The sequence below is a fragment of the Anolis sagrei genome, chromosome 2, assembly GCF_037176765.1.
Source record: "Anolis sagrei isolate rAnoSag1 chromosome 2, rAnoSag1.mat, whole genome shotgun sequence".
NCBI classification, from domain to species: domain Eukaryota; kingdom Metazoa; phylum Chordata; class Lepidosauria; order Squamata; family Dactyloidae; genus Anolis; species Anolis sagrei.
The window spans coordinates 18916471-18932650 of record NC_090022.1 but is presented as its reverse complement, the minus strand read 5'-3'; the positions used below and the strand labels follow the sequence as shown (position 1 = coordinate 18932650).

Here is a 16180-nt window from a genome sequence, read left to right as displayed (position 1 = left end):
GGCACCACGAGATGCAGAGCCAATCTTAAGAAATGGGGCTACAGGGTGGAATCCACAACATGCAAGTGCGGAGAAGAACAAACCACTGACCACCTGCTGCAATGCACGCTGAGCCCTGCCACATGCACGATGGAGGACCTTCTTGCGGCAACACCAGAGGCACTCCAAGTGGCCAGATACTGGTCAAAGGAGATTTAACCAACAACCAAGTTTGCAAAATCTGTGGGGTTTTTTCTTTTTCCTTTTAATCTCTGTGTTTGTTTTGTTCTGTTAGAATTGTAACACAATGGTATGGTTGCTGATGACACGATAAATAAGTAGCAAGTCTAAAACAGCCCTACTTTAACAGCTCTCCATTTTGCTATGTCCACTTTACTGATGTCAGATCCTGAATCTCCAGTTTTTGTGAATAATCTCCAACTGGGCACCATAACTCAAGAGAGATATTGAAAAGCTGGAATGTGTCCAGAGGAGGGCGACTAAAATAATCAAGGGTCTGGAGAACAAGCCCTATGAGGAGCGGCCTAAGGAGCTGGGCGTGTTTAGCCTGAAGAAGAGAAGGATGAGAGGAGATATGATAGCCATGTATAAATATGTGAGAAAAAGCCACAGGGAGGAGGGAGCAAGCTTGTTTACTGCTAGGACAAGGAACAATGGCTTCAAACTACAAGAAAGGAGATTCCATCTGAACATGAGGAAAAACTTCCTGACTGTGAGAGCTGTTCAGCAGTGGAACTCTCTGCCCCAGAGTGTGGTGGAGGCTCCTTCTTTGGAAGCTTTTAAACAGAGGCTGGATGGCCATCTGTCAGGGGTGCTTTGAATGCAATTTTCCTGCTTCTTGGCAGGTGGTTGGACTGGATGGCCCATGAGGTCTCTTCCAACTCTTTGATTCTATGATTCTATGAAACCTCCAGCAAAATACGAGAGCAGCTATTTGCTATAATTCTGCAAGACTTAATCGATTTGCTGCAACAGTTTGGCAAGACATAATTGATTTGCAGTGAGGCTCGCTTCTCCACTTTATCCTGTATCCATCTTGTGGCCAAAAGCAAGTCGTTGTGTGCCTTCCAGTCTTATCATGAGGATTTCTTGGCCAGATTTGTCTAGAGGAAGGATTGTTTTTGCCACCCTTTGAGGCTGAGAGAGTGTGACTTACTCAACGTCATGCATTTCTGTGGCACAATGTTGATTCGAACTCTGATCTCCACAGTAGTATCCCATCATTCAGGTCATTACACCACGGCCCCTTTCACACAGCTGCATAAAATCCAGATTATCTGCTTTGAACTGGATTATATGGCAGTGCAGACTCAGATATTTTTTTTAATTTATTTCCTATACTTATACTGCGCCCTTCCCCTCCCCAAAGGGGGACTCAGGGCAGCCTAACATATGCATCATACGACTAAAATGATCAAGGGTCTGGAGAACAAGCCCTATGAGGAGCGGCTTAAGGAGCTGGGCATGTTTAGCCTGAAGAAGAGAAGGCTGAGAGGAGATATGATAGCCATGTATAAATATGTGAGAGGAAGTCACAGGAAGGAGGGAGCAAGCTTGTTTTCTGCTTCCTTGGAGACTAGGATGCGGAACAATGGCTTCAAACTACAAGAAAGGAGATTCCATCTGAACATGAGGAAGAACTTCCTGACTGTGAGAGCCGTTCAGCAGTGGAACTCTCTGCCCCGGAGTGTGGTGAAGGCTCCTTCTTTGGAAGCTTTCAAACAGATGCTGGATGGCCATCTGTCAGGGGTGATTTGAATGCAACATTCCTGCTTCTTGGCAGGGGTTGGAATGGATGACCCATGAGGTCTCTTCCAACTCTTTGATTCTATGATTCTATGATATGATGCTGGCATCTATCAACAGTACAATCAAAATATTAAAAATATTAAAACAGCAATCAAAACAATTAAGACACATCCATTAAAATCGAAAACCAAAACCAGTCTGCATCAGTTCATGCCTGGGTTATAATATAAATTAAGCCTTTTTTACTCAACTCTCAAGCAACCAAAAACTACATTTATCGGCATCTACCAATGCCCATGAGTGCTGGTTAACTGAGAGTGTATTGTATAACTATTTTAAAGGCAACATTGCAGCCAAAATTAGGCTGTAGTTCATTCATTTCAGCTGCTGCTTTAAAAAAAACACCAGCATGTGCAACCACATGTGCCTCTTTACATATAGGTGCCTTTAAATATACCTGAATTTGGTAGTGATTGGTTCGTGAACCTTGCTAGCTTTGATTCTTACAGCTATCCCAAATCTCCTGGCTATATAATCTTCACAAGTGGGCTCATTATCCACAAAAGAGGTGAGCAGAGAAAGTAAGCTAACAGTGCTTCTCAGTTGCATTGCTATATATTTATTTAAAAAGAACAAAGGTTTGTTCTTTAGTTGTGATTTAGTTGGCTGCTTTTGATCTAAGGGTTGGGAATTGTTTCAAAACCCCATAAGCTTTTCTCTTTTTTGAGGAACCCTAGATTGTTACCTCTTTGCAGTTTGAGCCATGTCTTCAAGGAGCCCACGAAAGAGGCTCCAAACAGAAGCCACGTGCCCCAGCTGCCTGGAATATTTCATCGACCCCATGATCCTAGACTGTGGCCACAACCTCTGCTTCCGGTGCATTTCCCACATCTGGAAGGAGCCCCAAGTGATGGCCAGGTGCCCCCAATGCACGGCCGTGGTGCATCGGCAAAACTTCAAAGCCAACTTGCAGCTGGCAAACATGGTGGAGATAGCCAGAGCATTGGGCAAACAGATCAAAGTAGAAGGAGATGGAGGAAAATGCTGCAAGAAGCACCAGGAGGCCCTGAAGCTCTTCTGTAAAGATGACAAAACCCCCATCTGCCTGGTATGTGACAGGTCTAAGCAGCACCTCAAACATCACGTTGTTCCAATGGAGGAGGCTGACCAGGAATACAAGGTAAAGGCAGACATTCTATGCATTAACTACTTTAGGTACCCAGCAATGCCCAGGTTGGGTATTTTGGAACAATCAATATTGTTTTGATTTGGATTTTACGAATTGTCCCATTAGAACAGCAGTTCTCAACCTGGGGGTTGGGTCGCGAGGGGGTGTCAGGGGGCTCCAAAGACCATCAGAAAACACAATATTTTCTGTTGGTCATGGGTTCAGTGTGGGAAGTTTGGCCCAATTCTATCGTCAGTGAGTTTCAGAATGCTCTTTGATTGTAGGTGAACTATAAATCCCAGCAACTACAACTCCCAAATGTCAAGGTCTATTTTCCCCAAACTCCAACAGTGTTCACATTTGGGCATATTGAAAATCTGTGCTAAGTTTGGTCCAGATCCATAATTTTTTGAGTCCACAGTGCTCTCTGGATGTAGGTGAACTACAACTCCAAAACTCAAGATCCATGAGCACCAATCCCTTGCAGTATTTTCTATTGGTCGTGGGAGTTCTGTGTGCCAAGTTTAGTTTATTTCCATCACTGGTGGAGTTCAGAATGCTCTTTGATTGTAGGTTAACTATAAATCCCAGTAACTACAACTCCCAACTGTCAAGGTCTATTTTCCCCAAGCTCCACCAGTGTTCACATTGAGGCATATTGAGTATCCGTGCCAAGTTTGATTCCGATCCATCATTGAGTCCACAGTGCTGTTTGGATGTGGGTGAACCACAACTCCAAAATTCAAGGTCAATGCACACCAAACTCTTCCAGTATTTTCTGTTGGTCATGGGAGTTTTGTGTGCCAGGTTTGATGGGCTGCATCTGCACTGTAGAAATAATGCAGTTTGATGTCACTTTAACTGCTATGGCTCAGTCCTATGGAGTCCTGGGATTTGTAGTTTGGTGAGGCCACAACAACACTCATTGGCAGAGAAAGCTAAACTTTGATTCATTTCCATAATTGGTGGAGTTCAGAATGCTCTTTGATTGTAGGTGAACTATAAATCCCAGCAACTACAACTCCCAAATGACAAAATCAGTCACTCCTCCAACCCCACCAGTATTCAAATTTGGGCATATCGGGTATTTGTGCCAAATTTGGTCCAGTGACTGAAAATACATCCTGCATATCAGATATTTACATTACGATGCATAACAGTAGCAAAATTACAGTTATGAAAACTAATGTTATGGTTGGGCGGTCGCCAGAACATGAGGAATTGTATTAAGGGGTTTGCGGCATTAGGAAGGTCGGGAAATACTGCATTAGAAAATGCATAAGGATCTGTGTAAACTGCAACTCCCATCATGTTGGGTACTTAAGATTGCACTTACATTTCTCTATCTTTCAATCCCTCATTTTGCAATCAGATCTGGAATTGCCTGGAGACTCTAAGAGAAGAAAGAGACAAAATAATGGCATGCAAAACACTCATAGAAAAGGAGAGCCAAGATCTACTGGTATGTGTTGCCATTATTATGTTGGGAAAGAGGAAATGCACTGCAGAAAAAAAGTGATGTTCAGAAACCAAACATGTAATGCAAAGGTTTTATTTTTAAGCGAAGATGGGCAACGGCGTGCCTTTAAATATTTTGGATCTCCAACTCTCACCTTCCCCAATAAGCATACCATTAGCCACATACCCTTCAACTCTGGCATGGGCAAACTTCATCCCTCCAGGTGTTTTAGTCTTCAGCTCCCACAGCTCTGAGGATGCTTGCCATAGATGCAGGCAAAACATCAGGAGAGAATGCCTCTAGAACATGGCCATATAGCACGAAAAAACCTACAACAACTCAACTCCCACAATTTGAAATTATGTTAGTTGAAATCCAAAACACCTGGAGGGACGAAGTTTGCCCATGTCTGTTCCAACTCTTTGATTAACCCTCTGTCATCCCACTTTTTCAGCTAATCTGAACATGTCCCAGTTTTTCTTTTCTCCTTCCACTTTGTCCTCGCCTTACTTCGGCTTCTGCAAACTGAGTTCAAGTGCAAAAGTAGTTTGCGCTCGATTAATTCAGCAGGGAGGAGAGGAAGAGTAAAATTTTGTCCTTCCCAGTAGGCTCGGGCAAAAACAAACTGCTGTAGTCCCTCCTGGATGGACTAAATCTCTTCTCTTTCTATTCTTCCTTTGAAGAAACAAACAAAAGCTGAGAGGACAGAGACCGCTGTCGAGTTCCAAAGCTTGCACCTGTTTCTAGAGGAGCAAAAGAAGCATCTGCTGTCCCAGATAGACGAGGTGGAGGAGGAAATTGCCAGGGAAAGAGATGAGAACATGGCAAGGCTGTCTCAGGAACTTTCTTCTCTTGAGACTCTCATCCGAGAGATGGAAGAGAAGCAGCAGCAGCCGGCGGATGAACCCCTAGAGGTAAGACCCGATTCTCCAGAAGTTGAGGATACCAACTTTGGACTGAAGTCAAAGGATGCCCTCAAAATAAATAGCCAGTGACAAGAAAACAGCTGGAATATCAAGAGGAAGGGTTGCCAGGTTTAGGACTGCCTGGGATTTTAGGATTTGGGGGCCAAAACATTAGACCCGGCATCCTCAAACTGTGGCACTCCAGCTGCTTGGGCCTTCAACTCCTAGAATTCCTAATCAATCTCAAAAGCTGGCTAGGGTCTCTGAGAGTTAGAGGTCCAAACAACTGGAGCAGCGGTTCTCAACCTGTGGGTCCCCAGGTGTTTTGACCTACAGCTCCCAGAAATCCCAGTTTACCAACTGTTAGGATTTCTGGGAGTTGAAGGCCAAAACATCTGGAGACCCACAGGTTGAGAACCACTGAACTGGAGGGTCACAGGATATCTGCATTACACCTAGGGAGGAACTTTGTAATGACACAGCGAGTGGCTCGAGTAGTGTCATCTTTTTGGAATCAAATCTAGCTGCACAGTGTGCCATGTAAACAAACAAAAGTGTCCAACAAGTGAGGAATGTACCTTGTATAAAAGGCTAAGGTTTTCCCTTGACAATAAGTCTAGTGGAGTCCGTCTCTGAGGGGTGATGCTCATCTCCATTTCTAAGCTGAAGAACCAGCATTGTCCCTAGATACCTCCAAGGTCATGTGGCTGGCATGACATTCCCACCGGAGTGGTACCTATTGGTCTACTCACATTTGTATGTTGTTGAACTGCTAGGTTGGCAGGAGCTGGGGCTGATAGCAGGAGCTCACCCCACCTTTTGGTCAGCAAGTTCAGCAGCTCAGCAGTTTAACTCATTGAATTACCAGGGGGCCCTCCCTGATACCTTAAGTCTGTACAAATTCAAAGTAAGAAGGCACATCTGCTCCCTATATAGGGAGCACATATATGTATAAATCTAGAAATTTCAGTAAAATAATAGGGTCAACCTAATCTGAAGTTCAATGTCAACAAAGGACCCTTTCCCTTATCTGAGTATAATGGCAAAAGGCAAGTGCTTAGTCCATCCTTAGAATCATAGAATCACAGAGTTGGAAGAGACCTTGTGGGCCATCCAGTCCAACCCCCTGCCAAGAAGCAGGAAAATTGTGTTCTAATCACCCCCGACAGATGGCCATCCACCCTCTTTTTGAAAGCCTCCAAAGAAGGAGCCTCCACCACACTCTGGGGCAGAGAGTTCCACTGCTGAACAGCTCTCACAGTCAGGAAGTTCTTCCTAATGTTCAGGTGGAACCTCCTTTCCTGTAGTTTGAAGCCATTGTTCCACATCCTAGTCTACAGGGCAGCAGAAAAAAAGCTTGCTCCCTCTTGCCTATGACTTCCCTTTACATATTTCTAAACGGCCATCATGTCTCCTCTCAGCCTTCTCTTCTGAAGGCTAAACCTAAGCCGCTCCTCATAGGGCTTGTTCTCCAGTCCTGGGAAAATGGCCTCCTGGACTCTAAAACACACCTTTCAGGAATAGCTTTGTTGACACTTTCCCCTCCTTTCTTCCAGGATATTGGAAATGCTTTGGAGAGGTAAGTGACACCTTTATCATGATAGTAAGAAGTCTTCTTTTCATGTGTGAAAACAGATATCTTTTCTCCAGACTTCTGGGAGAGAATTTAAGATATAGGGCATCTGAAAAGTGTAATACAAGCGTCTCTCTTTTTTCAATGACTTGCTTGAGAATATTACCACCACCACCCCAAATATAAATTATAAACCCTGATTTTTCCATTTTATATAAGAGACACCAATTTACTATGTTATTGTGTCTGATGGGACATAAGTATCCAGATATTGGTATCTATGATGGGGTCCTGAAATCAAACCTGAGCAGGTACCAAAGGCTCAATGTGTATGTTAATTGTTTCATCTTGGAAGGTAAGCAAGGTCAGCCTTGGTTAGTATTTGGATGGTGAACCTCCAAAGAATGCTAGGTGCTATAGACCAGATATGGGCAAACTTTGGCCCTACTGGCTGTTAGGAATTCTTGGAGTTAAAATCCAAAACAATGGGAGGGCTGAAGTTTGCTCATGCCTGCTATAGACTCTATTTCAGAGGAAAGATTGGGCAAATCATCTCTGAATATTTCTTGAAAACCATATGCAATTCATGTCAACAGGTGGCTTGAAGGTGCACAAACAGACCAATACAAAGCAGTAATATCTTTTGACTTTTGAATAATAAATGGTTAATATTTACATTTCTGGCCCTTGGCTAATATGCCTCTTTACAAGAATAACAATACACAGGACTCCAACCAAGAGTGCTGAGTTGGTTCTGATTTTTCTTAACAAGGTGTCGGAAGTGGAAGCTGGCGAATCCTGTGGCTTTCGGCCCTGAGTTGAAATGGAGCATCTGGGACATCTGTGATATAACACCGTATCTGAAGAATGTAATTGAACAATTCAAAGGTAATTTAGAAAAGCTGCAAGGATTTTATACTTTTGCTGGTCTAAATGTATGTGTGGCTCCATGTCATTTGTAAGGTAAGGAAGCACAGGACAAAAAATAGATTTAGCTAGGTTCAAAGTATTATTTTGTTGTGACTTAGAGAACTGCACATGTTGAGACTGGAAAACACTTACAGCCACAAGATAGGTATTTTGAGAGAAAATCTTTTTGAAAAGTCTTTGCTGACATATAAACAGCAAAACAATACACTACACAAACACACTATGAGAATACTATGTTTGTGTTGTTGTTGGTTGGTTGTTCAGTCACTTCCGACTCTTCATGACCTCATGGACCAGCTCACAGCAGAGCTCCCAGTTGGCCATCGCCACCCCCAGCTCCTTCATAGTCAAGCCAGTCACTTCAAGGATACCTTCCATCCATCTTGCCCTTGGTTGACCCCTCTTCCTTTTTCCTTCCATTTTCCCCAGCATAATTGTCTTTTCCAAACTTTCCTGTCTTCTCATGATGTGACCAAAGTACTTCATCTTTGCCTCTAATATCCTTCCTCCAGTGAACAGCCAGGCTTTATTTCCTAGAGGATGGACTGGTTTGATCTTCTTGTGGTCCAAAGCACTCTCAGAATTTTCCTCCAGCAACACAGTCCTTTGCTCAGCCTTCCTCATTGTCCAGCTCTTGCATCCAAAGGTGACTACGGGGAAGTCAATTGCATGAATGATGTGGATCTTCGTTGCCAATGTGATGTCTCTACTCTTCACTATTTTATCAAGATTGGTCATTGCTCTCCTTGCAAGAACTAAATGTCTTCTGATTTCCTGGCTGCAGTCAGCATCTGCAGTAATCTTTGTGCCTAAAAACATAAAGTCTGTCACTCCCAACACGTTTTCTCCCTCTATTTGTCAGTTATCAATCATTCTGGTTGCCATAATCTTGTTTTTCGTTTTTTGTTTATGTTCAACTGCAACTTAGCTTTTGCATTTTCTTCTTTCACCTTGTCTTCTCCTTTACTGCAAAGGGCTCTTTGAGACTGAGAGAAAGAAGTTGATAGCATAAGGTTTTGTAATGGCTCGATTCCCCTTTTAAAAACAAACCATCAAAGAAAACTATAACATGTAAAGCGATACTGGTTCGCCGGCTTTGTGTGATAAGGTCTAATAAACCTAGAACGATCTTGTTCCTACCCTAACTCTCACATGCTATAACATTGTGTATGGGAGAAAGAACTCTTGTCTGCTTGAGGCAAGTGTGAATGTTGCCATTGGGCATCTTGGTTAGCATTTAATGGCCTTGCAGCTTCAAAGCCTGGCTGGTTGCTGCCTGGGGGGATCCTTTCAACAGAAAGGAGGAAACCATGAAAATGAACAAAAATCTGGCTACCAGTATTTTAAAAACTCTAAAATCAGGACACTAAATAAAGAGCAACACTCAGAAAACAGGGGAATTCCAGGCAGGAATGAATCAGGGCCAGGTAACACCTCCCAACAAAGGATTCCCCCAGGCAGAAACCAGCCAGACTTTGAAGCTGTAATGCCATTAAATGCTAAACAAGGTGACCAATTGCAACATTCACACTTGCCTCAAACAGAGATGAGTTCTCTCTCCCACCCTGGACATTATTCCACAGATATATAAACCCATTTTCCTAGTTTCCAACAGACCTCACAAACTCTGGGGATGCCTGCCATAGATGTGGGTGAAATGTCAGGAGAGAATGCTTCTGAAACATGGCCATACAGCCCGGAAAACTCACAGCAACCCAAGAAATAACACTTTCAAACCAAGAACAGATTTTTTTTTCAAATTTTGTAACAAGGTGTAATTTCTCCTTAATTCATGTTTTAGAGTAAGTGTAAAAGTGTGATGCTTTATTTCTATTCCTTTTTTTCTTCTTCTCCAGACCACCTGATATCTGGATTTTGCCTACGGAGAGGTAAATACCAAGGTTTACTTGTCCTAATTGATTAAAGGTATAGGATATATTTTTAAACATATCAAGCCATTGGTGTTGGTGAGGACTTCCAAGCCTTGCTTAGACATTTCTCTTAGGGAATAGTATCTGGGATGCATCCCATTTTTCCTGCATTGTGTAATTAAAAGTATAGGGTTTTGTGGTGATTTTGAGTATACTTGACTATCCTGTTTCAAGGTAGAGTGTTTTCACCAATAATATACAGCATGACCCCCTTAGTATCAATGGTTTCACTTAACCACACTCTCTAGGTTCTCCAGAGCATTCTATGATATGCTTTCTGCATATCATAACAAAAAATATAGGTTTCACTGTTATCTGTCTTGAGCCACAGGGAGGGACCGGTAAGAAATAAAATTATTATTATCCACAGCTTCAGGTATCTCTGAAGGGCTCCTTGGCAGGTATCCCCCATGGATACGGAGCTTGTACTGTACATCGTCTATCCAAACCACAGATCAAGGAGTTTGCTCCCCATAACTAAGGGACTTGTACCTTTCTGTAAATCCCAAGTGGCCATTTCAAATGGAGATTGTTGGATAGCCTAAAATCTCTTCAGTGCCTCCAGTGTTGCTTTATGGCTAGCAAAAAGTTTATTTATCGTGTCATCAGCAACCATACCATTGTATTACATTTCTAACAGAGCAAAACAAACACACAGATTAAAAACAAAAACAAAAACACAGATTTTGCAAACTTGGTAGTTGGTTAAATGTCCTTTGACCCGTATCTGGCCACTTGGAGTGCCTCTGGTGTTGCCGCAAGAAGGTCCTCCATTGTGCATGTGTCACGGCTCGGGGTGCATTGCAGCAGGTGGTCAGTGGTTTGTTTTTCTCCACACTCGCATGCCGTGGATTCCACCCTGTAGCCCCATTTCTGAAGGTTGACTCTGCATCTCGTGGTGCCAGAGTGCAGTCTGTTCAGCGCCTTCCAAGTCGCCCAGTCTTCTATGTGCCCAGGGGGGAGTCTCTCATCTGGTATCACCCATGGATTGAGGTGCTGGGTTTGGGCCTGCCACTTTTGGACTCTTGCTTGCTGAGGTGTTCCAGCGAGTGTTTCTGTAGATCTAAGAAAACTATGTCTTGATATAAGTCGTCGACATGCTGGCTGATACCCAAACAGGGGATGAGCTGGAGGTGTCTCTGCCTTGGTCCTTTCACTATTGGCTGCTACTTCCCGGCGGATGTCAGGTGGTGCAATACCGGCTAAGCAGTGTAATTTCTCCAGTGGTGTGGGGCGCAGACACCCTGTGATAATGCGGCATGTCTCATTAAGAGCCACATCCACTATATTTTAGTGTGGTGAGATGTGTTCCACACTGGGCATGCGTACTCAGCAGCAGAGTAGCATAGCCCAAGGGCAGATGTCTTCACTGTGTCTGGTTGTGATCCCCAGGTTGTGCCAGTCAGCTTTCGTATGATGTTGTTTCTAGCGCCCACTTTTTGCTTGATGTTCAGGCAGTGCTTCTTGTAGCAAAAAGTGGAACTGTTTCTATCACTGGTTCCCAACCTGTGGGCCGCGAGACCTAAAATAAGATCCGCAGCTCTAGATGATTAAATATGGTTTTCTGTGGGTGAGCAGATGGTGACTACTGGATGGCTATATTTCTGTATCAGAAACTGTAGCTGATGCGATCTGTTCAATGCAATTTTCTTAATCAGCACCTCAAATAACCAAACGAATCTAAAGTTGACCAAAAACCAATTTGGTACTAATTTTGGAGAGTGGTCCCTGGTCACAGAATCATAGAGTTTATTTATTTATTTACCGCATTTATTTACCATATTTATAATACTGCCTTTCTCAACCCGAGGGCGACTCAGGGTGGTTTACAAATGGCACAATTCAATGCCCCCAACAACATAAAAACAATTAAAATATTAGCATAAATAAAATCACATGAAACAGTAAAACCAATAAAAACACGAATCCTCAGTGTCTCATTATTAAAATCATTATCCAATCGCATTGTCCAGTCGTTCCATTGATCAGAGTTTGTCTGCTACACTGCATTTGGGAATGCTTGCTCAAAAAGCCATGTTTTAACTTTTTTGCAAAATGTTAGGAGGGTGGGGGCCGATCTGATATCCCTGGGGAGGATGTTCCATAGCCGAGGGGCCACCCCCAGAATCGGACACAACTGGACTTAATGTCATGGGAAAACCTTTACCTATGTTTGAACACTGAACTATGACTCTGGAGATGAGGATTTTGTTGCATTTAAGTGGAATTTATTCTGGTCCAAAGCAGAAGACACAATAACATTGCACCCAGGAAAGAGGAAAAAGAACAGAAAAACGTTATTCTTATCAGCAGAGTTAAAACATACACTTGCAATGTTAGAAACAGTGCAACAAACTTACATAGTCTTTGTAAGTAATACAGAATAAGGCTTCTTCATCCAAATGAGAGAGCAGTAGAAATGGTTGAGCAAAATACCTAAGCAAAGGCTCCTCAGAGCAAAAGCTGAACTGTATTCTAAAAACCATGCAGTCATACCCCACCGGGTGTGGTCCAAACTTACCAGTTGACCTACATTAGCAGCTGCACATAATAACTAACAGCATAAGGTTTTCTTTAACACACACACACATACTTGATCCTGTTAAGACTGGCTGTACAGATTTGAATCTTCACTTGACCACGGAAATACACTGGGGGAAAGTGGACAAGCATATTCCCTCAGCCTTTTGTGATGCCAACCATAATGATGGCACTGTACCTTTGGTATAGATCCCAACTGATGCTGCTTTAAAAAAATCTTCCTCTACCCCTGTCTTGTCTTACAGCAAACCTCCATTTTGATCCACTCACATCAGGCCCTTGGGTCATCCTGTCTGCGGATTGTAAAACTATGTCAGAGGGAGACCGGTACCAAGCTTTGACCAACAACCCTGAGAGGTTTGACACGTGCAGTTTTGTCTTGGCCCAGGAGGGATTCACAACAGGCAGGCACTTTTGGGAGGTCCACGTGGGGAACCAGGAGCAGTGGGCCGTCGGAGTGGCCAAAGAGTCGGTGAAGAGGAAAGGCGATGTCGTCTGTGGTCCTGCGGAAGGGATCTGGGAAATGGGGGTCTGGGCTGGCGAGTATCGGACTTTCAACCCACCCGCTGACCCTGTCCTCTCTTTGCGGGACAAGCCCAGAAAAGTCTACGTGACTCTAAACTGTGAGGGGAGACGAGTGGCCTTTTATGATGCAGATCGAGCAAACCTGCTTTGTGAGTTCACAGAGACATCATTTGACAGGGAAATACTTCGTCCATGGTTTTATGTGGCCAAGAGAGCACACCTGACACTCTCCGACTGAAAATGAAGAATGTATGTCCTTCTGGATAACTTCTATGAGCTCCAATCCAGAACAAGAGGAATTGCAGTACTATAATATCGGGGTGTTCATGTGTCCTATTTCCTTAATAAAGGGAACTCACTGCTGTTTTGATGGATGTACATCAGGCATGGGCAAACTTTGGCCCTCCAGGTGTTTTGGACTTCAACTCCCACAATTCCTAACAGCCTACCGGCTGTTAGGAATTGTGGGAGTTGAAGTCCAAAACACCTGGAGGGCCAAAGTTTGCCCATGCCTGATGTGCAACCTCCATAGCAGCAAATGCATCCTTTTATTTCAGGAAGCCACATTTGCACAGCAGTGACTGTTTGGTCCTTTAGGTCCCTGACCACCATTTCAGATCATTGTTTTGTAAATCTGGGTTTTCTGTGTCAAGTCACAAAGCCCTGCCAAATTTCAAAGTGCAGTAGCAACCACTAAGATATCCAAAAATGAGCAAACCATAGAATATGTCATTAGCACATCCTGTCCTTTATTTAGCGCCTAGTAAACAAACAGGCCCGAAATTTGGATGTGCAAAGCATAGAATCATAGAGTCATGAATCTCCCACTGTCCTCACTTCCACACACGTATTCACAATCTAATTCTAATAATAATGTGCACACCCTCTTAGTGGCAAGATTTAAATTAAAAAGAGGAGTAACGGGCACAAAGGCAAAAGCAAATATGAGAATGAACACTGAAGTTTTCCCCACCCGTACAATTTGGTTCTGCTCTAAATATGGATCACTTAAACTCGCTGCAGCAAAAAGGAGTATCTTTGGCTGGACAATATAATTTTTAACATTGTGTAATCAGGAATTGACATGCTATTGCTCTGAAAATTGCAACTCCTAGCATTTTTCACCTGTTGATCTATTGACTAGGATTGTCATAAGTTGTGATTACAATCTCTGAAGGACTGCATTTTGCTGTTCGTCTAGTGTGGTTTAATCCTAAATCAACCCCTCAGGAATACAAATCTGCGATGTGTCCTTTTTTTCTCAGTTGCTGAACAGATGCAGATTGCAAAATTCACTCAGGAAAGGTGATACTATATTTTAAGCTTAAAAAACGGTGTGTATTCAAAGAGATATGTTCCAAATTGTTTTAACAATTCTCTCAAAAATCTAGAATTTATGGAGCTGCAATGTGAAAATTATAAACCAATCCAGGGAATGCCCCCCCCCCCCCCAAGGACAGAAATATATAGTTTTATTTAACGTGAAGACCTAAAGTTTGCTACCAACCAGTTAGATACTGGTGTTTTTAGATAGTGCTTTTGTTTAACCATTTTATACATTATGCTTGGTCACCTTGGACAATGTTTTTAAATGTTTTGACACATATATTTCTATTAAAGATGTATTTTTTTCAGTTGGTCTTGTGCCTTTCTGCAGATTGAAACACTGACCAGAGAGGAGATTCCATCTGAACATGAGGAAGAACTTCCTGACTGTGAGAGCCGTTCAGCAGTGGAACTCTCTGCCCCTGACAGTGGTGGAGGCTCCTTCTTTGGAAGCTTTTAAACAGAGGCTGGATGGCCATCTGTCAGGGGTGATTTGAATGCAATATTCCTGCTTCTTGGCAGGGGGTTGGACTGGATGGCCCATGAAGTCTCTTCCAACTCTTTGATTCTATGATTCTATGACACCTGAGCATCAAGCATCAGTGCTGAGTCTAGGACACCCAGTCTGGGGACCTCTGTCCTCAGGGGGAGTTGCCACCTTATACCCCGATTGGCCCCACAACTGACCAGGAGGTCCTCTCTTGTGTGGATTAAGCTTCAGCTTGTTAGTCCTCATCCAATCCATCATAGCTGCCATGCACTGGTCCAGGATCCGGGAGCTTCCTTGGAATTCGGTGGAAAGGAGTAATAGAGCTAAGTGGCATCCGCGTACAGATGGCACCAAACTCTGGATGACCTCACCCAGTGGTTTCATGTATATGTTAAAAAGCATGGGAGATAGAATGGAACCTTGTGAGACCCCACAGGTCAATGGTCAGGGGTCTGAGCAGATGTCCCCCATCTGTTCAATGGCCAGGGGTCTGAGTAGATGTCCCCCATCTGCTTAGTGCCCAGGGGTCTTAGCAGATGTCCCCCATCTGCTCAGTAGCCAGGGGTCTGAGAAGATTTCTCCCATCTGCTCAATGGCCAGGTCAATGGCCAAGGGTCTGAGCAGATGTCCCCCATCTGAGTTCAATCCTCCAGGGAGGAGCAGAGCGACTGCAAAGCAGTGCCCCCAAAACCTATTCCAAGTAGCCGCACCAGAAGGATACCATGGTTGATGGTATCAAAAGCAGCTGAGATATCCAAGAGAACAAACAAGGACACACTCCCCCGTGTCGAGCTCTCTGTGGTCATCTCCATATCATGACCAGGTCTAAAACCAGACTGTGATGGATCAAGATAATTTTCCAAAAAGGGAAGATTAGAAATTGGCTGATAGTTATTCAATACCTAGGAATCTATGGACACCTTCTTAAAAGTTGGTCTAACTATTGTATTTTAAAGGCTCAATGGTATTTGTGCCTGTTCCAATGAGGCACAACAGCCAGATATCTACACAACTCTTTTTGCAATTAACATAAGGCTCAGGATGTTATTCCTATTTCATCTCACAACAGTCTAGCAAATTAAGTTAGATGTAGATATAGTCAGGGGTACTTTCTGATGCCTTGGCTTAAAACTTCTGTCATCCATAATAATAATAATAATAATAATAATAATAATAATAATAATAATAAATTTTATTTATATTCCTCTCTATCTCCCCAAGGGGACTCAGGGCGGATTACAGAACACATATACGGCAAACATTCAATGCCATTATACAGTTTACAGGGACAGACAATATATAAACAAGATAAAAGCTTTTCCCATCTTTTCCATTTCTGGCACCTGGAGATGGTGCTCGAGGCTGTTGCTCCATCTTCCATGCCGATGAGCTTTTTGTTGTCCATAGACATCATCCCGATTAAATTACCAACATGTCCTTATGGGTGCCTTTTATTACCTCCCTATTTATCTATTTATCTAATTTCTGTTTTCAATCTGCTAGCTGAGCAGAAGCTGGGGCTGGTGGTGGGTTCTCACCCCAACCCAGGCTTGAACTGCCAACCTTTTGGTTGAACTTGCTCA

At 43.3% G+C, this 16180-nt stretch overlaps 1 protein-coding gene across 1 annotated transcript; it reads left to right on the top strand.

The window, feature by feature from the left end:
• The first annotated feature begins 2512 nt into the window (after positions 1 to 2512).
• LOC132765258 (zinc finger protein RFP-like) lies at positions 2513 to 13026 on the top strand. Its single transcript, XM_060759518.2, has 7 exons — positions 2513 to 2929; positions 4290 to 4379; positions 5060 to 5290; positions 6838 to 6860; positions 7627 to 7742; positions 9641 to 9673; positions 12502 to 13026. The coding sequence occupies exons 1-7, from the start codon at positions 2513 to 2515 to the stop codon at positions 13017 to 13019; spliced, it is 1428 nt and encodes a 475-aa protein (XP_060615501.2). The 3' UTR covers positions 13020 to 13026.
• Positions 13027 to 16180: the final 3154 nt, after the last annotated feature.

Bases quoted from the DNA above. Each gene is read 5' to 3' on its own strand.
- LOC132765258 (XM_060759518.2), top strand. From the start codon at position 2,513: ATGTCTTCAAGGAGCCCACGAAAGAGGCTCCAAACAGAAGCCACGTGC. The intron at 5,291-6,837 runs GTAAGACCCGAT...CCTTTCTTCCAG, and splicing joins CGGCGGATGAACCCCTAGAG to GATATTGGAAATGCTTTGGA. The intron at 9,674-12,501 runs GTAAATACCAAG...CTTGTCTTACAG, and splicing joins TGGATTTTGCCTACGGAGAG to CAAACCTCCATTTTGATCCA.